The sequence below is a fragment of the Macrosteles quadrilineatus genome, unplaced genomic scaffold (genome assembly GCF_028750875.1).
Source record: "Macrosteles quadrilineatus isolate MER2022 unplaced genomic scaffold, UCM_ALF_1.0 Scaffold_5__1_contigs__length_97177068, whole genome shotgun sequence".
NCBI classification, from domain to species: Eukaryota; Metazoa; Arthropoda; class Insecta; order Hemiptera; family Cicadellidae; genus Macrosteles; species Macrosteles quadrilineatus.
Window position 1 is genome coordinate 85,935,834 of NW_026542598.1, and position 19,367 is coordinate 85,955,200.

The window sequence follows — 19,367 nt, forward strand, 5'->3', positions numbered from 1 at the left end:
AATCTTATGTTATTTAAATAGGGAATAATATGTCTTATTTATGGAAATATTTTAGTAAAAGTGTAATCAGACAAGTTGAAATTCGCTTAGTCTGCAGGTTTGCTGCGGCGGGGGTATTATGCCTATCTTACAGAACTATCTAGTCAGCTCTCAGCTGACAGCTGTGGTTTGGTTAAAGGGTAAAGCTGAAAGCTCCGCCACCATCTATCTATAACACAACTAACAGATGGATGGAGTGAGAAAAGAAGAGAAGAAGACAGAAGACTAAAAAAGAAGAAAATGTTGGTTCGTTGGTTGGACGGACGGAGGGGCGAGAGGGCAAACAGCAGACGACACGTTCCAATTTTTACTTGACTTTTTACTATCTTGGCTAGCAATATTATTTTACTTAGAACTAGGTCCTGTATTCCTTCAAAATGGGCGTAATGCTTTCAGCTAGTTACAACCGTATTGTACATCCAGATGTAACTCCAGAATTTAATGCGGCGTCAAAGTTTGATCCACTGTATGGATTCCGTGATGGAAGAGAGGAAAAAGGTAACATTGTAGATAAACTTAAACATTGATAGCTTCCCGTCAGTTTTAACGCTTTTATTCATGATGGTCAAAATGAAGAATAGGCCTAGTTGATAAAAAAGTTAATAACTAATCTTTTTTAATGTCTAAAGGAAAATGCCTGTTTTGTTTCGTATTTTTTACGTTGGCCCAATCTAGGCCTGCCAAAGACCATTCCCTTATATTGTAATTAAGGTTAGACCCTAGGCTAGCCATATTTAAATTTGTTAAATTATGTTGGCTAGATTTTATAGGCTAGGTGTATAAATACAACAACCGTAGGCCTACAATATTTTGAGTTAATGATTGATTCATTCAAGATAGGTTAGATCACCAATGTACCTACCTATTTCAACCAGTATAAACAAAAAAAACAATATAGCCTACGTTAACTTGGTGAGCATATTTTTGTACAAAAACGCCGTGTACTATCGGTTCAATATCGAAATACTAAGTATCGATATTATTTCGGATCAAATGGGTTCGATTCAATCAGTTGATGGTTGAATGAATGTAATGAACACCATATCATTACCCCAACAATACGTAGTGCTGCCAGCAGTGTTCGTGGTGTAGTGTTTAGAGCATTGGGCTGATAACCAAGAGGTAACTGGTTCGAAACCTACCGGTGGCACTAAATTTGTATCAAAGATTACTTCTTAACTTTACTCTTTTGTTAGAATTCGAGGCATTTATAATTTTATTTTATGAACAGAACTATATTTTAAATTAGTAGGCCTAAACCTTAATTTTGATTTACGGTACCTTATATATTTTGATATTATCAGTAAGTTCGGTTAGTTAGGTTAGAATAAGTTATAACAGTTTAATTTTATAACAGAAAATGCTCATTTAGTCCATATCACAATCATAGAACTATAAAACAGAATGAGCCTCTGACAGGATCTGTGAAACGACAATTGCAATCGCATCGACAGTAGATGATGTCTTGATTCGATAGAATAACAAACGATTAACGATAGTCACGAAATCGCACGGTGTTTTTGACAAAAAAGTGCTCAGCCGTTAAATTATTCCCGCTGCATTGAGTTGTTTGAAACCAAAATGGCAGAATCTCTTCATGCGACCTGTGCCTATTGTCAGTAGGCCTACATAGACACATGGTCAAACAATCAAAAACATACAGACTAAAAGGCTACTTACAGTCTTCACAATCCTGATCAATTGAGCACTACGGCATTTATCAGGATTGCGAAGACTGTAAGTAGCCTTTATATATTTATTACACGCAATCTGCCACACTGAATAATTAAACAAAAACAGTTCTATCGTAGCCTTACTAATATTAAATTGTGAGAAATATTAGTTTGATATAGACTACCTATGCTATGGTTTACCGTATCGTAAAACGTTATCAATAGTAGGTATCGAATTTGATCATTTAGCCATAGCTCAAAATATTGCTCTTATATATTTTGTGAGCCATACCCAGTTGCGTATCGAGGGAGGGGGCTGCCCCCCCCTGAATTTTTTTTTTTTTTTAGTTGCCCATGGGCCATGACGTTAAATGATGAATGTTGTTTCAAATCATAGCTATAAACACCCTGTACACATGGGAGTGTTGCAACTTGCGTCCTAGAAACAAAGTCAAATGAGTGTGTACACACTAGGACATCTAGTGTTTAGAGTAAAATCTACATCAGCAACCTGCTTCCTGGATAACCTCTTTTCTAAGTACAGAATTAATATCTTTCTAACATACAATTTTTTAATTTGATGATTAGTATATTAGATTTGTTATGCTATGGTGGTAATAAATGTGATCCTACTATTGAAATCGGGCAGAGTTTTAAGTTGTTTTAATGATAAATAGTTTATCTATTTAACTTACATAACATGTTCCTTAATTAATCTTAATTTTTCTAGACTATTAACTGTATGATCAAAAGAATTATTTTATATTATTGATCAGGAGAAAATGCTTATTTTGATGCCTATATTAAATTACAATTTTATTCAGATCAGGAAAAAAGTTATTTATGAGGCTATTCTACTTTGGATAATCGTAAGTTTTTTATACTAATATGTCAATTACTTTAGATTTTATTGAACAATCTATCAAAAATTAAATAGTAAATTTCAAGAAACTAACGGAACTCAGTTATGATTAGCAACATAATAATAAATCACATGTTTTCATTTGTTGCAGGAGGCTATCAATTAACAATTGTAAAAAAAATATCTGATAGAGTCGTATACAAAAATTCTGCTAAAATCAGAATCGTAGAGACCACACCCCTTTACTTATAAAACAAAATACCGGTTTACTCCTTACACCTCGCTCCCCTTAAAAAATAAATCATGGGTGTGCTGCTAGCATAGTTCAGGCTTTAGCTTGGAAGGGACAGTTTCAATTCCTAGCACATCCACAAATCGTTCTTTGGGTTTGGACCACATTTCCTAAAAGCATTTGAACGCTCTCTCTCATTCTCTACAGAAGGTCCTGTGAAAAAGCCACCGTCAAGAACAATAAAATGTCCCTTATGCCCAATAAAATTGAGTGTTTTTGTTCTTGGCAGAACTGTGTTGGTGTGTGTGTGTGGGAATTATTTTCAGCCTATATGTAAGAGAGGACATTTTTTCAATGTATTTTCACTTCAAAGCCTATTTGCTATATCTTTACTACAAGAAATAATTAGAAATACATGGTTTATATATGTTTACTTGAATATTTCTTTTTCAGTTATGATAGCTACACAAGAAGAAATGGATAGCTTAAAAATGCCCATGAAATACAGGGACTATTGTGCACACAAATATATTGAATTCCAAAGATGCAGGAAAGCCAATTTTCCATGGGTTGCTGCCTGCGAGCATGAAAAGCACGAATACCATGACTGTGAATATGCTGAGTAAGTTTAATATTAAGAAATATAATGCTTCTAAAATGCATCATGAGATTGATGGTAACTTGCTTTTTTAAGTTTTTTAGTCTTAACGATCAATAATATTTGTTAGGCTAATACCTAAATTACAATGAAGAAAAGTATTAGCCCAAGAATGTGTAGGCCTACAGGTGCTACAAACACCAATGTTTAGTTTTTACAAAAGAAATGTCCTATAACACTTAAAACATACATTTATGCTTATGCTGTTACTCACAAGACGGTAAATATACAAAAAAGATTGTAAGTGGTAATCGATTTCGATTGGACACTCCAATCATCATCAGACCCAATAGGCGAATGACAAAAATCTTGAATGGCGCCCCCCTACTTATATCCTACCGGCGGCCAATACATTTTTATAATTTTATATAAGTACAACTGGAGTTGAAATTTACTTGTTCATTAATCAGCTTATTTCTATTTTGACATTTTTCCTTATAAATATACAATTATTCCCAATCATTCATTACATATCCTTTCTTACAATTCTTTAAAATACATAGACTATCCTCCATTTTTCCTATTGAGTGGCCATTTTGAACCAGGTGTTGTGTGCGATTTGATCTTTCCGGTTTGTTGTTCCTCCATGCAGATGTGTGGTTTTTGAAGCGTTTAACAAAGTTCACAGTCTGTCCAATGTAGAAGCTATCACAATTGTTACAATTGATTTTATAGATGCCCGAAGCGTTGAATTTGTTACAATCTTCCATTTTTAACTATAACAGTTTGATTTTTTGTCTTTCTCGATCACGGCAAAACTCAAGAGCGTATCTTGCGGTTTTTTTGTTGCCGATAATTGTCTCCAGCTATCGCAGCAACTCTTTTGAGCATGCTTTGCAGTCTCGGCGATAGCGTAATCGTCTCTCGCAAATGGCAAAAACTTTTTTGATCATATATTTTGCGGTCTTGGTGATATCTTGATTGTCTCCCGCAATTGTGTTTTCGTTTGATATTTAAAACACAATTTTATGCTGTCAACAAAAAGAAGGCTCGGCCATATGCTGTTGGCGATTATTCTGATTCATAGTAAAATTTAAGGCTAATGGTTTAATTACCTTCAGTCTCCAGTTAAAAATAAGTCGATTATTGCGACCTAGGTTTCAGCACGACGTTGTGCTATCATCAGGCTTCCAGTTGAAAATGTTCAGTCCATTGGACGTCGTTTGGTAAAAACAATACACACACACAACAAGACACAGTAAAGTCGTGTGTGTGTATTGTTTTTACCAAACCGACGTCCAATGGACTGAACATTTTCAACTGGAAGCCTGATGATAGCACAATGTCGTGCTGAAAACTAGGTCGCAATAATCGACTTATTTTGAACTAGAGACTGAAGGTAATTAAACCATTATATTAGTTATAAACCAGTTCAGGGGCAATTCCACATCTTATGATGTCAAAACTAAAAAAATGTCTGGACTTTTTTACTTGCCATCAAAGTTCAAGTACCATTTATGGTTTCAGGTCGGACAACCTTTTAAATTTGGTTTTATCACACGTCTTGCCACTTTTTTCCCAACAGTTGAAAATTAGTTGATGAAAGCATCTAAATACACATCTTCCTTGATGGATGCTTATTTTAAATCATCACTTACTTATGATGTAAAAGGGCTGCTATTTCATTGGCTTCAAATGAGCTGAAGTTGTTGTATCAAAAATAAGTCTACTTATGTTGTATCAAATTATAAAACATTAAAGTAGGCTTCATTAAAAAAAATTACAGTTCGGACCAATTTCAGTTACCCAACATGTCATAAATAAGGAAATAATCTAATAATAAACAATAAAATTCCAAAAAACTACTACTGAGCTTTTAAATGGAAATTGCTGAGATTTTCTTTTTTTGATGGGGGGGGGGCTAAACCTTTGGCAGCTACAATATTGCTGGCCTGCCTTTTCCCAAAAATTTACTTTGTGGCCATTGAGTAAAAAAGTGTTGATAGTACAGTAAACCCCTCTTGATGTTGATTAACAAAACAGTTTTTCATTTACAAGGGGGAAACCGACTATTTTACCCAGACAGGGACAGTCAATCCAGGATTGGTTAATAAAGGTTTATTGTTGTATGAATACTCATAAAAATTAGGTTAGAAAGATTATAGTGATTACGCTCATGTTATAGACCAATTCTTTTTAATAATCAGAAATCAAGAATAATTTTCCTTTTCCTCTAAATTTGTTTATTTACAACCCAAGACAGAAATTAAGAAACAATTTAAAGTTTTATGGCTTATAGATACATTGATCGGATGAAGGATTATGAGAGAGAACGACGTCTGATGGAAAGAGCAAAGAGAATTGCGAAAAAAGCCGAAGCAGCTTGAGCAAAAGGTGAGTATGTAAACTGTTAAAACTCATAATTTAGAAATTTCTGGCTGATTAAGATTTTAGGTCTTGAATCAGTGGGATGAATGGATTGACATTAGTTTGAACTAGGTTGTAAATGCAATAGCCTAGTTCCATTTTATAATTGATACATACACAACAAAAATAAAAAAATACTTACCAGTACTTTGAGTCAAAGTGATTTTTTGAAATTAAATATTCAGTGTTTTATGGTTGAGTTGCTTAAATCACCTTTTGGCTGCCTAGAATGAAATGTTGACATGTGAAAGATAATAATGGAACTTTTTCAGGCTATACAGACCTAGAATAGTTTGAAGGTCTTTAAAAGTGATTAATCTAATGTACACTTCTCTATATGATTACACATACTTAAGTAATTCAGGAAGCAAAATAGTGATGATTATTGATTAGCAAAAACTTATACTGCACCGGTACCATTAACAGAGGACCTCTACGTTTAGGTCAAGTATTTACATAGAGCACAAGTAAGCTCGTGACATCTAAGCTGGCATTTGGCCTAGCGCAGGCAGTGTAGGCGGGAGGAGGGTGGAGGTAGGGAAAAGACCAGACTGCAAACATTTCCGCTGCCTCACGGGGTTGACTCCCCTTGCATTATGTACTTGAGCGCCTTCATATGGGTCGCGAGGATAGTTGATGTAACCCGCATCAAGGGACATAATATTTTTGAAATAGTTACTAGTATCGACCGGCCAAATGCCAGCTTAGATGTCATGAGTTGTACATAGGTTTGAAGGATTTTGTATGGCTGCTTGGCTTACCTGAATGATAAAGAGTCCAAACAGGCACAAACACAACAACTACTATCATCTATGCACAGATACTATCATTTTTGTCCCAGCCCTGGCAGCATTTCCAATTAAAAAAAGGTTTGAGTTCCTGACCAAAGAATCTGACAGCAAAATATCTCATCCCTAATTATTAACTAACTGTATGGTTTATTTTGTAAGATAAAAGTTATTTTTTTATGTTTCAGATTCTTCATCACCATTTAATTTTGTAGCTAAGAGGAACCATCTCTCTATGTAAATACTGATAATTTGTAGATTTCAAAATAAAGATTGCTGTTAACTATTACAAAAGGTGTTGCAAACTATTTCCCCAAGCATTTTTTTGTAAACCTATTTTATAACCTCTTACTGTCAAAAGTGTCTCAAGGTAGGTTTTGTGTAATTAGACACAATAGGTAACATTTTATTTATTGATAAATATCTATATAAGAAATAATTTTTCCTACTGTCACCTGACAAAGCGGGTTTCGTTACACTGAATAGTACAGAAAGTTGCTAATTGCTGCATTTACTTACTTTTGCCGCACACCAGTATTCCAACCAAACAACACAAAACAGCGTGCTTTTATTGTGCAAGTAATCCGTGTACGCTTGAAAATAAGTTGGCAACACTTGAAGATACTACAACTACAATCAGCTGGTGCAGCGTTTCCCATTTAGTTAACGCTTGGATTTAACCTAACCAGTTGAATTTTAACCTAATTAATAATCAATTATTCATTATAAAATGTAAAAATTGTAAAATTAAAAACTTCAGTCTCTAGAGGACTGCAATACCTTAAATTTAACTCCTTATCCATAATTTTATGACAATTTGCTGATGAGATATTGGGACCCAAAGCTAACATTGTTCTTATGGGAAAAAATCAAACATGGCTTCCACTACTGAAGACTCTTAAGCCGATTAAGCATACTCCCTTAAGGGAGTATGCTTAATCTTTATGCTAAAACACACAAGTTATTAGTATACAACTGTTGATAAAAAAGTTTTCATTGTAGCATTTGGATATTTTGTTAAAATAAAATAGTAGCCTATGTTTGTTCAAAATAGTTTTTATTAAAATCATTACTTAAAAACAGATTTTAACAATTTTTACCTTAATATACCCTCATTTGGTTTTATTATTTTTAAGGTCTTACTTTAGGAAGAGTTGCATGACATCCAATGATATAAGTCGGTGTCATTTTGAGCTGTCTCATGATGTCCAATAAAACTATTTGACTGTTGTGTCCAAATCTCATCATGTCCAAAAGTACTATAACTGCTAGAAACAGTTTTTCTAAACTAACAAACTTCGGTTGTTGTGAGACAGCGCACTTTATACTCTTAAAAACTAACCACGTCCAAAGTCCCTGCCAGTTGCACGACGTCCAATAGCTCAGCGTTGTTGCACGACATCCAGAGCTCCTGCATAAGGAGCAAGGTTAAGATTGGGTTAGGTTAGTGCGCACTTAAGATAGTAAAACAGTACTCATAGTGTGCAGGCGCTCGGGACAGCGCTGAGCTATTGGACATCGTGAAACAGGCTGCGGCTTTGGACGACCAATCCCATATGAGCTTGTAGAAAGACTATGTTTATTGCAGTTACTGTACTTTTGGACATGGTGAGATTTGAACGTTGTGCAAACAGTCAAATATTATATACTAGCTGGCCCGACGGACGTTGTCCTGTCCTAATGTGGTTTTATGTCAAATGCTCGTTAATTTTCAAGATGAGCTTGTTCGCATGGCTCAATCACGTCCTTTTGTAAGTTCGTTCGCTACGCTCACTCACCTTTTGAATGCAAATTAGCCGATGTCATAAATTAAAAAAAAAAAAATAGTGCTGCACCCTGTTGGCAAACCTATAACTTTTTAATGCTATTGAACATCAAAGAATCAAATTGTTTAGTTAAACCAGCTGTTCAGATTCTTGAATTCCATTTAAATATGAGTACTCATAAGGTTAACATGGGAAACTCCAGAGCCACTTAGGGCGGAGCCCTTCTGACGGATCTGCACCAAACTTCACACAAACCAACCTTGAATAATGCATGAATGTTTCATTACAATCTGCCCAGCGGTTTCGGAGTCCATAAAGGACAAACAAACAAACATACATTGAATTTTGTATATATAGATTAGATGTTGTAAAACAGCTCAAAAATTATATTTTAGACGTCGTGACACTGATTTATATCAATGAAAGTCGTGCAATGCATCCTTACTTTAACATGAACCCTTTTAATATGTGCCAAGCTTACAAATGCAAACCATTGTCCATAAGAAGTGCACTTGTACGTTGTCTCTCCTGTATGAATCAACAAATGTCTCTACATAGCGCATTTTGATGTGAAGGATTTTCCACATGTAATGGACTTATTAGGATGTTTACAGATAATTTTTTATTTATTTCCATGGCCATTTACCATTGATTTACATGACTCACGAATTTTACTAGAAAATTATAATATAACATACACACACAAATAATACTGCCTAGACAAGTTATTTCACAGAAAATACTGAAATATGTATTAACAGATAACAATTGAGTAATAAATTTTGCTTATACATGGTGGTGTTCAAAATAAGGAAGGAAGAAAGAAAACCCAGCCTCCTCCGTCCCCATAGCTGGCAAAGTTCTCTCTCCACTTTCTTTTAGCGAATTTAGTAGCTATTACCATAGGTCTCATTGTAAGACCTAGGCCCGGGACCGTTTTTTTTTTCATTTTGATGCTTGTAAACAAATAAAACTGTAATGTATTGAATTGTCGTACATTTGTGTAAAATCCTGAAAAATGCTACAATATTAGTCAGGGTTACGGCCGACTAGAGCATATAGAAAAGTCCCCTCAAATCCATCCATCCTTGTGGATTTCCATGACTGTTTGTCTATTTCCATGACTTTCAATGACCAGAATATTTTTCCATGACTATAATTGACTTTCCAGAATGTGGACACTACTTATAAGGTCTCTCTCCTGTATGAACAATTGCAATATGTGTCTTCTTATCCCTGTTACAAGCTAAGAATTTTCCAAATGTAAGGCATTTAAAAGATATCCATCCTGTATGGACCGTTGCAATATGTTTCTTCATATTGCTGTTAGAAGCAAAGGGTTTTCCACAGGGTTTGCACTTAAAAGGTCTCTCTCATCTATGAACCATTGCAATATGTTTCGTCATAACGCTTTTATAAGCAAAGGATTTTCCGCATGTAGCGCACTTATAAGGTCTCTCTCTTGTATGAACCAAAGAATGTCTCTTCATAACACTGTTAGACACAAAGGATTTTCCGCATGTAGTGCACTTATAAGGTCTCTCTCCTGAATGAACCAATGAATGTCTCTTCATAACGCTGTTAGACACAAAGGATTTGTCACATGTAGTGCACTTAAGTCTCTCTCCTGTATGAACTAAAGAATGTGTTTTCATTTTGTCTTTGGTTGTAAAGGATTTTCCACATGTAATGCACTTATAAGGTCTCTCTCCTGTATGAACCAAAGAATGTCTCTTCAAAACGCTGTTAGTCACAAAGGATTTGTCACATGTAGTGCACTTATGAGGTCTCTCTCCTGTGTGAACCAAAGAATGTATCTTCATAATGCTGTTAGACACAAAGGATCTGTCACATGTAGTGCACTTATGAGGTCTTCTTTCTGTATGAACTAAAGAATGTGTCTTCATGTTGTCATTGGTTTTAAAGGATTTTCCACATGTAGTGCACTTATAAGGTCTCTCTCCTGTATGAACCAAAGAATGTCTCTTCATATCGCTGTTAGACACAAAGGATTTGTCACATGTAGTGCACTTATGAGGCCTCTCTCCTGTATGAACCCATGAATGTCTCTTCATAACGTTGCTAGAGACAAAGGATTTGTCACATGTAGTGCACTTATGAGGTCTTCTTTCTGTATGAACCAAAGAATGTCTCTTCATAACGCTGTTAGACACAAAGGATCTGTCACATGTAGTACACTTATGAGGTCTTCTTTCTGTATGAACTAAAGAATGTGTCTTCATGTTGTCATTGGTTTTAAAGGATTTTCCACATGTAGTGCACTTATAAGGTCTCTCTCCTGTATGAACCAAAGAATGTCTCTTCATATCGCTGTTAGACACAAAGGATTTGTCACATGTAGTGCACTTATGAGGCCTCTCTCCTGTATGAACCCATGAATGTCTCTTCATAAAGTTTCTAGAGACAAAGGATTTTCCACATGTAGTGCACTTATAAGGTCTCTCTTCTGTATGAACTAATGAATGTTTCTTCATTAATTTTTTGGCTGTAAAGCATTTTTCACATGCATTACACTTATAATGACCCGTCCCAAAGTGTTTTAACAAATGGCTCTTTACTTCTGCCTTTTGGAAAAAGGTTTTCTGACATGTTAAACATTTAAAGGGCCGCTCTCCCGTGTGATACAATATATGAACCTTCATTTTGGATTGAGTTGAACAAATTTTCTCACATATTGGACACTTGAGAGGAAAATCTTTAGTGTGAGTTAACATTTCTACTCTTGCACTTTTCATCTCTGTGAAACTTATCACATGAATATAGTAACTAATCAGAAAAATCAGGCTATGAAAGGGATTTGTATGTATATTAAATAGTAACCTTCTTTGTAGGACTTCTAAAAATGTATAGCAGCTACGCTACATGATAGACTACCACTCTCATATAACATCGTATCGTATCTAATGTAGTCAAATCTTGCTATGCATATTATTAGGTATTTTACCATATACTTGAGGAAATTTTTCTTATCTTTCTGTATTCTTCTATTGAATTATATAATCAGTATAATCTCTTCGTTTGATTCCTTTCACTGTCTTAACCTGCAACAAAGATTTTCAATATCATTTAAATTCTAGTTTAACAAAAGGAATTTAATTTGTAAATGGGAAACACAATATTTTAAGCACTTCTTTCAAGTACATCAAGGATGTTTAATTAGTTTTCTTGTGATTGAACTTCTTATTTATAATTAAATTTCTTTCTGTTCTCGTGTTGATTTTTTTCACTTCTGAAAACGATCATAACTTATATAGAAACATTTATTAAATATGTTAAACAATTAGTAAATTTGCAATATTCTAAAAGTATTTACAAGCTCTAGAATACCATAATGATTCTTGCTGTCATGTACACAATTGAAATTAAAATCCCGCTAATTAACACACCTTAAATCCAAACCACCAGTTGTTGAGAAAACTTTGTTGTATATAAAATAATAGAAAAACTATAGGGCCTCCAGGTGACCAAAAAACTGAGAACTGTACTTGATTACGTGAATTATGATGACAAGTAAAATAGATGTCTGGAAACAGTATGCTGATTTAGTTTGGAACTGGGCAATTTTGAATAACTGTAAACAAACATTCTATGGCCAAGTGTCCATTCATTTACAGCGGTCTTTTGGTTACCTTTTAGAGTTGATTAATAAGATTAATTTAAAGGGTACTATTGTTAAGTAATGAGTATGAATTTGAACAGAGAAGTGTTATTGGCCTCTAGGGACCTCTAAACAAAAAATTAAACTGGTCCCGGGTCTAGGTCTTACCATACATCTTACTTAGGGTGATAGCTTACAGTATTCCTTATATGGGGAATTTGCTAAACGAGGGAAGATAACGAAAACCAGTACCGCATTTCCCATTAGGCCCACTAGGCCCAGGCCTGGGGCGCAAAATTTTAGGGGGCACAAAACTTTAACCTCTTGAATGAATCCCACGTACGCCCGCTTGACAGACCGGTAGCCCTGCTTCCAACCCACTGATGCACGGGCGCGTCCGAGTGTAGTTTGAATTTGCCGCGCTTAGTAAGCAAATCAAAGAAGAAGGAAGATTGCATTGTTTGGTACTGCCGCCGTGTTGGGAATAACCATGGAGATAAATAGATTATAGCTGGAGTCACTACTCTCTGGTTGAACATTAGAGAAAAACGTTCCACTGTTTTTGCTCGTTTGTTCTCGGTGTTTCGTGTTGTTAGGTTGGCCTTGTGATCGGTTGGTGGGATGCTGCCAAATTCAATTCATTCTAACCTATCCATGCTATTTATTTGTGGTTATCCGTTATTTGATGGACTTCAACTTATTTAAGTTATTGAATGTTAAAACTTGTGTACGGTATTTAAAGTTATTTTGAAACATTATGAATTGTTTTTATGCTAACTTATTTTCAAGCTACAGTAGAACCTCTTTAATCCGAACTAATTGGGACCGGGGGTAGTTCGGTTTATTGAATAGTTCGGATTACAGAACATATTGTTGTTTTTACATAACAAAGCTAGGGAAAAGTGAAAAGTGCTTTTTAAAGTAGAATACAGAATTTATACAATACAGTATTAAACATAAGAAATAAACAGTAGGCCTACTATACATTACAATTGAAATAACTATGGTGCGTATATAAATAAATACAGTATACATACAAGTAAGAACTACTGTACTGTGTATAGAGTACAGCAATGAGGCGTTCGGATTAGTGGACGTTCGGATTACAGGGGTTCGGATTAAAGAGGTTCTACTGTATGATTAATGGTGAAAATAGTCAAGTTTCCTGGTAATTATTTTTACTACGCCTAGTGTAATTATTTTTGTCAATGCCCTACAGGCCCACCTACTTATCTTTTATTGAACCATCGCTGTTGTATTTATGATCTTGTTAAAATGGGTTGCTCGTAAAGTAAATAAATAAACTTATTGCAATCATAATGTTGACATACTTGGTTTACTATCAACAAAACAACAGGATGCCTCTAATTTGACAAGTCCCACCAACTGATCACACAACCAATCTAATAACACGAAACCTGAAAAAAAACCAGCAAAAACAGTGGTACGTTTTTTAAACACAGAGTGGTGACTTCAGTTATCATTATAGCTCAGTAGGAATAACCTGCTCTTTTGCGTGTGATATTTAGTTTTTGGGTAGGCCTGGTCCCGACGACATCCCTGCAGCGGCTGCCAAAATTCAGCTGTGTAATTCTCTCCAGTTAACTTACCTGTTGAGTCGTTCTGTTTATATGCTTTGTTATGTTAGTAAACACTGTTGAATCGTGCCGGCATTTCGCTTAGAGATGATGAAATAGGGGAATAATTAGATAACGACAATTTAAATGATGTTTCGGGACATGAATGTTGTCCATCAGAAAGGTATTTTACGTGTTATTGTGTACAACACAATAAAACAATATGCTATTGTAAATGTTCCACTTCTAGGCCTACATTTTACAAGATTAAGATTTTCTGACGGAAAGTATTTATCATTGTTCAGTTAATCTCATTAGAGGTTTAGTATAGGGACAGGTCAAATGCCAATTACTGCGAAGTTTAATACAATGTTATACATTTTACAGGAGTTGATTTATTTAAAATATCAACGGATTATATTGTATATATAACTCAATAATAATGATCGTGACATTATTTACGCTTTGCGACCAATAATACGGCAGGGCAACTGTTTTGTGTGCCTAGGGACGCCGTTTGGCTAAATGCGGCACTGACGAAAACTATATCAAGGTTGTCACTTTTCATTCAAGAGGTCCAAATTTTTACTTTAAGTACCTACCTAGGCCTTTCCAACAAAACTCTGCCCTACACACACAAGACCTAGCAAGAGACTCTTTTTGATTTAACTCTTAAGACCATATGCATTGATCGGAACAGCCATTGAACAGTCTACCTACTAGTAAATATATTACGTCTTTTCTTAGTAATGATAATCTTACTAATATTATAAATGTGAAAGTTTGTGTGTTTGTTTGTTTGTGTGTTTGAAGTTAAATCACGCATAAACCACTGGACGGATTGGGCTGAAATTTGGCATGATGATAGCTTACATTCCCGATTAACATATAGGCATATTCTTATCTCAAAAATCCTTTCGGGCTCCGCCTCAGTGGCTCTGTAATTCCCCATGTTAACCTTATGAGTATTCATGAGCGCTAATTCATCATTCCCGCATGGTAAAGGGAATTAAAGAATTTAGTCAGCTGTTTCAACTAAAAAAGTTGGTTCTATGATATACAAAAGCATTAAAAATTTATAAGATTTACCAACAGGGTGCAGAACTAAAATTATTTTTGTATTTATGAAAACAGCTAATTTGAACTAAGCAGCAACAAAAAACTGTGATTCACAATGAGAACTGTCAAAGTAGGATTGTTTACAGTTATGTTTATGTTTTTCATTTCATGAATAATTTGTGATATCTTGCGAATTGTTGATAATTTATTTTTCTCTATTGTTTAGGTGAAGTGGTAGAACATTATGGCTATGGTATATGTGTAATACTATAGAATACTGTAAATTTAAAAAAGCAAATTTTATCAAACTGTGTCCTCCCTTATTGCAAACGCAAAGCTTGAGTATAAGTGCAATAAGCATTTTATACTTATATTCCAACCCCGTACGAAGGACGGGTACTCTGCTAGTAAGTAATAATACACAAATTTTACCTGTTTAAGGCTCGTAATAAACATAAGACGTAGGCCTAACACTGAGATGGCCTACTCATTAGGTAATGCAGCTTGTGACCTGTAAAAACAATTATGTTGATAACTTTTAAGGGTTCATCAGCAAAGGACTTATTATCACAGGCTTATAAATAAAATGACTTAAAATTATTTTGTCTGTAAAAACCATGTTATGGATCTAGGCTAGCCTATGTTACATAAAGTTTGAGTTTTAACCCTGCCGGTCACTGTGACCTAGCCTACATATAGGACGATACAAACATATTTCTTGATTTCAGGAAAAATCTAACCTAATTTCCATTATCTTTGAATTCCCTAAGATAGATAGAATAGATAGAATTCCCTAAGATTTCCCTACCAACCTACAAAACATGGGATATGCCTCCAATTAGAATACATTTGAAATACTATTGTTGCCAAACTTTGAGTTTCATAACATATTATCTTTTTCCAAACTTGCAACTTTTATTAAAGCTAATAGCAATAAATGTTAATAGAATATTTTTTTGATTAGAGTGTATTTTTACACCCCTAGTAACACCATAGAGATGAGTCGATTATGACGAGTTTTACTAATCTCTGGTTGAATATTTAATGAAAAGCAAGCGTTCAAGATGCCCGCTTGTAGCATTGCTCAATGCTTGCAGCATTTTTGAAATCGTTATTTCATTGTGTTAAACACACTATTTTAATTGCACAACAACTGCCTGTGTGTAATATAAATTATCAACTCAGTTCACTATAATCTACACTTTACCTTCCTAATCTAACCTAACTTCAAAACACTTAATACAGTCACGAATCCGCATAAGCCCGACTTGCCTTCCACACATGCCTAAATAAAATCATTCTGAAATAAGTTATTCAGTGCCGTGTTGTTTCTTAGATGTTTGTAGCACATGTACTTTGAAATGACTTGATTGTCTTATTTTTATTCTCTTATCTTCAGTTTCGTATTTTCATTTTCATTTCAGGTTCAGTATAGTTCTACAAGCAACAGTTAGTCCGTTCTGTAATTCCTAATGCGGCAAGCAGTAGCAGACTAGAATAGAAGGTAGATATGTAGGCCTAACTTAAAGGAAATCAAAACGACAAATTATCTTAAGTTACCTTAGTTAATATTCGTGGCCTCGGAGACATTTTTGCACTGTTATTTCCTGGTAAAAAGTGAGTCTTCTACTTTAATTACTTACAATTAACGTAATATATCAAGTATCTGGAGAGAACATTTCATAGGTTTAAAATAGGTTCTAAGGTCAAAAAAACTAAGTACCCTACCGGTAAATAAAACTTAAAACAACCGTAACTCCGTTAATATTAGAGAGCGCCGAAAAATTTTTACACCATTAAGTTATTTTCAGCTAGAAATGGTCACGTTCGTCGCAATAAATACCAAAAGTAAATATCGGAAGAAAATGTATTATATAATAAATACGCTATTAACAAAAATACTTATTGGAGTAAAATATCAATACTAAAAATATATCGGCACCTAGACAACTACCGATAGTAAAAACATCAACTATCGGCCTCCAAACATTGATATTTGCAATAATTTATATTGACTATCGATAGGCCTACCCAACACTAATTAAAAACGCTATTAAGATCAACCAGTAGTGAGTGTTTTGGAATAGGCCTATTGAAGCTTGAACAATGTAAAATCATTTATTTTTCATTTTATCATTAATATTAAACGATAAATACTTACACTTACTGCCTACAGAATGAGGTTAAGTATGCATGTTGATTTTTGATCTGAACAAGTATAATGATTTATCACATTTTCAGCACTATTCAACGATTGCTAACGAAACTTTGATATTTACTTTACTTAAATATTGCATTTAAAGTTTTAACTATTTGAATTGAATTAAACGATTAACAATTTGTGGGTTCGAGATTAGCTCTGCTTATTCCTGATTCCTTTCCTTTCCTCTTTACTGTCTTCCTGAATCCTGACTCCTATCCTAGTTATTGTTTATGTTTTTGATTGAGCTTTGAGGGAGGCAATTAATTAGGTGGCAAGAAGAAGTTTGAGTCGTCTGCACTTGCAAAATTGTTCAACAACTCTAGTTTCCATGTAGCTTTGACATCTATGTTGAAAGACTAACTCAAGAGTTTATCCACGGCCACCTTTAATGGTGCGCTCCACTACACGGCCACCTTTAACTACAGGCCGCGGCCTGGTAGAATTGGCAACGTTGCAAGTGGTGTTGGTTAGTGTCAAACGTCCTATAAGATAATATGGCAGAGAAGTGACATCAGCTCATTAATTCGCACTTTATTGATTTAAATATTTATGAAAATAAATTTATTAAAATATTTAAAATAACACATACGTAATTGAAAACCGAAACAATTAATGAAAAATCCATATTATCTGTATATTATAAGCGGAGTCAATATTGTCGTAGTTCAGTAACCAATATTTCGTAAATACACAAATACCATTTTAGCTGCTTCCAAACAAAACAGCTGTTACAACACCACTTGCGACGTTGCCACTTCGAAGGCCGCGGTCTGGATAAAGGCAGCCGTGTCTACCATCTACCTCAGCTCGGGCTTCAGTTGTTGCACCATTGGACAATGCCGCGAGAAGCGCAGGCATGAAGCTGTGTTTGTTGGTACTGTAGTGAAAAAATCACGGGCAATCTAGTGTTGGTGAAATGTGCTTGTCTACAGATTTAAACTAGATTACTATGACAATGAAATTAGTTCAGCATTAAATTACTTTATACATATCAATGGTAAGGAAAAGAAAATCAATTGTTACACTTCACATTCCTCAACAAAAACCCAATTGAAATATTAAAATACCCCCGCCGCAGCAAACCTGCAGACTAAGCGAATTTCCATTTGACTGATTGGATTTACACTGAAATGTCTACTTAAAAATATAACATTCATTCTTGATTTAAATAGAATTAGTTTAACAAGTACTTAGGTTTGCTACATCAGGGAGGGTAAAACTGTTTTTTTTTTTTTGTAAAATGTGAATAGTTAGTAAGAAATGAAAACATTTTCCAAATTCGATCAAAATATGTTCACAAACAAGTAAACTAAACAGTTTACTTATTCTCCATAAGAATAACATGGGAATTTTAAATTTACAATTTTTTGGAATTTTCTCCGTAACCATTAGGCGCATAATAACGCTTCAATATACTAAATTATTTGTTTTTTTTAACTCTACAAAATGGTTTGGAAAGAAATTGCTAAATTTTATGTTTTTTGTGTCAAAAATGGGAAAAACCTATTTTTACCCCATAAAACCCCCCGTAAACCCCCGTTCCCATGGTCCGATCATGCTGGATCGCGAACTCGTTCGAATAAACGTAGGTTTACACGTTTGTACCAAATTTCATCAAAATCGGATAATTTTTGCTCGAGTTATCGTGCTGACGGACACATATATATATATATAAATATATAAATATATATATATATATATATATATATGAATTTGAACGGATGGTGTTTTTGGCCTCTAGGGACCTCAAAACGAAAAAAAAAATTGGTCCCGCGTCCAGGTCTTACCATGAGTACTACGGTAATAGCTTATTCCCTATATGGGAAATTCGCTAAAAAGTACAACTACAAAATTGTTAAACCAATTCAAAATAAAAAATTTCTCAGGTTCTTAGATCTCTATACAGTAATTGCAGCCTCCAAATAACATTCAACCATAAAACCTTTATCTTAAAATATTTCACCAAAACGTACAATATCTGTCATCACGATTAAATATCTTAAGAATTAACTTGGAAGAATATTAAAGCCAGATATGCCTTATCTGAGCATAAAATGAATGAATCTGAAATCCTCTTTCTGAGTATTGAGGGATACAAAATTGCTCTTTTACAAGAAACTGTTCCTTAGGAGGGGGAGTTTTAATACTAGTAAAACGATATTAAAATCATTAAAAAAAAGGAAAAATATAAAAATGCCTGCTTCAAAACCTTGTAATGAGAAAGGACTTTGAATGTTGTATGTATGAGATTAATGTTTGTAACTTTACAAACTTCATGAATTTACAAAAGCCTAAAAGTAGTTTGACAAATGCGACTTATTTAAAAATTTTAAAATTCATTTTTTGGGCTTATTTTTTAGCCTATTTTAATTTATAAAGGGATTTGGCACATCTACAGGGAAATATCTTTTATTTGTTACCAACCGTGTGTAATTCGGTCCAGTGGTATAGTCAGGCTAGCTGTCATAAGTTTTGCAAAAGTTTTTTAGTAGCCTATATAAGATTATTTATTATTAATTTGGTT

The 19,367-nt window shown here is 34.3% G+C and overlaps 1 protein-coding gene and 2 long non-coding RNA genes across 3 annotated transcripts; 1 reads left to right on the forward strand and 2 right to left on the reverse strand.

The window, feature by feature from the left end:
• Positions 1–287: 287 nt before the first annotated feature.
• Positions 288–6,913, forward strand: LOC128995113 (uncharacterized). Its single transcript, XR_008490953.1, has 4 exons — positions 288–537; positions 3,260–3,428; positions 5,704–5,798; positions 6,808–6,913. It is a non-coding gene; the product is annotated as an uncharacterized LOC128995113 (long non-coding RNA).
• Positions 6,914–8,767: 1,854 nt separating this feature from the next.
• Positions 8,768–11,193, reverse strand: LOC128994774 (zinc finger protein 665-like). The gene has a single exon (XM_054419540.1). The coding sequence runs from the start codon at positions 11,139–11,141 to the stop codon at positions 9,759–9,761; it is 1,383 nt and encodes a 460-aa protein (XP_054275515.1). The 5' UTR covers positions 11,142–11,193; the 3' UTR covers positions 8,768–9,758.
• An 84-nt stretch (positions 11,194–11,277) lies between these two features.
• Positions 11,278–17,006, reverse strand: LOC128994775 (uncharacterized). The gene is made up of 3 exons (XR_008490916.1): positions 16,802–17,006; positions 15,073–15,151; positions 11,278–11,447 (listed from the first exon to the last, which is right to left on the reverse strand). It is a non-coding gene; the product is annotated as an uncharacterized LOC128994775 (long non-coding RNA).
• Positions 17,007–19,367: the final 2,361 nt, after the last annotated feature.

Excerpts from the sequence above, each read along its gene's own strand:
- LOC128994774 (XM_054419540.1), bottom strand. The coding sequence starts at position 11,141 with ATGAAAAGTGCAAGAGTAGAAATGTTAACTCACACTAAAGATTTTCCT.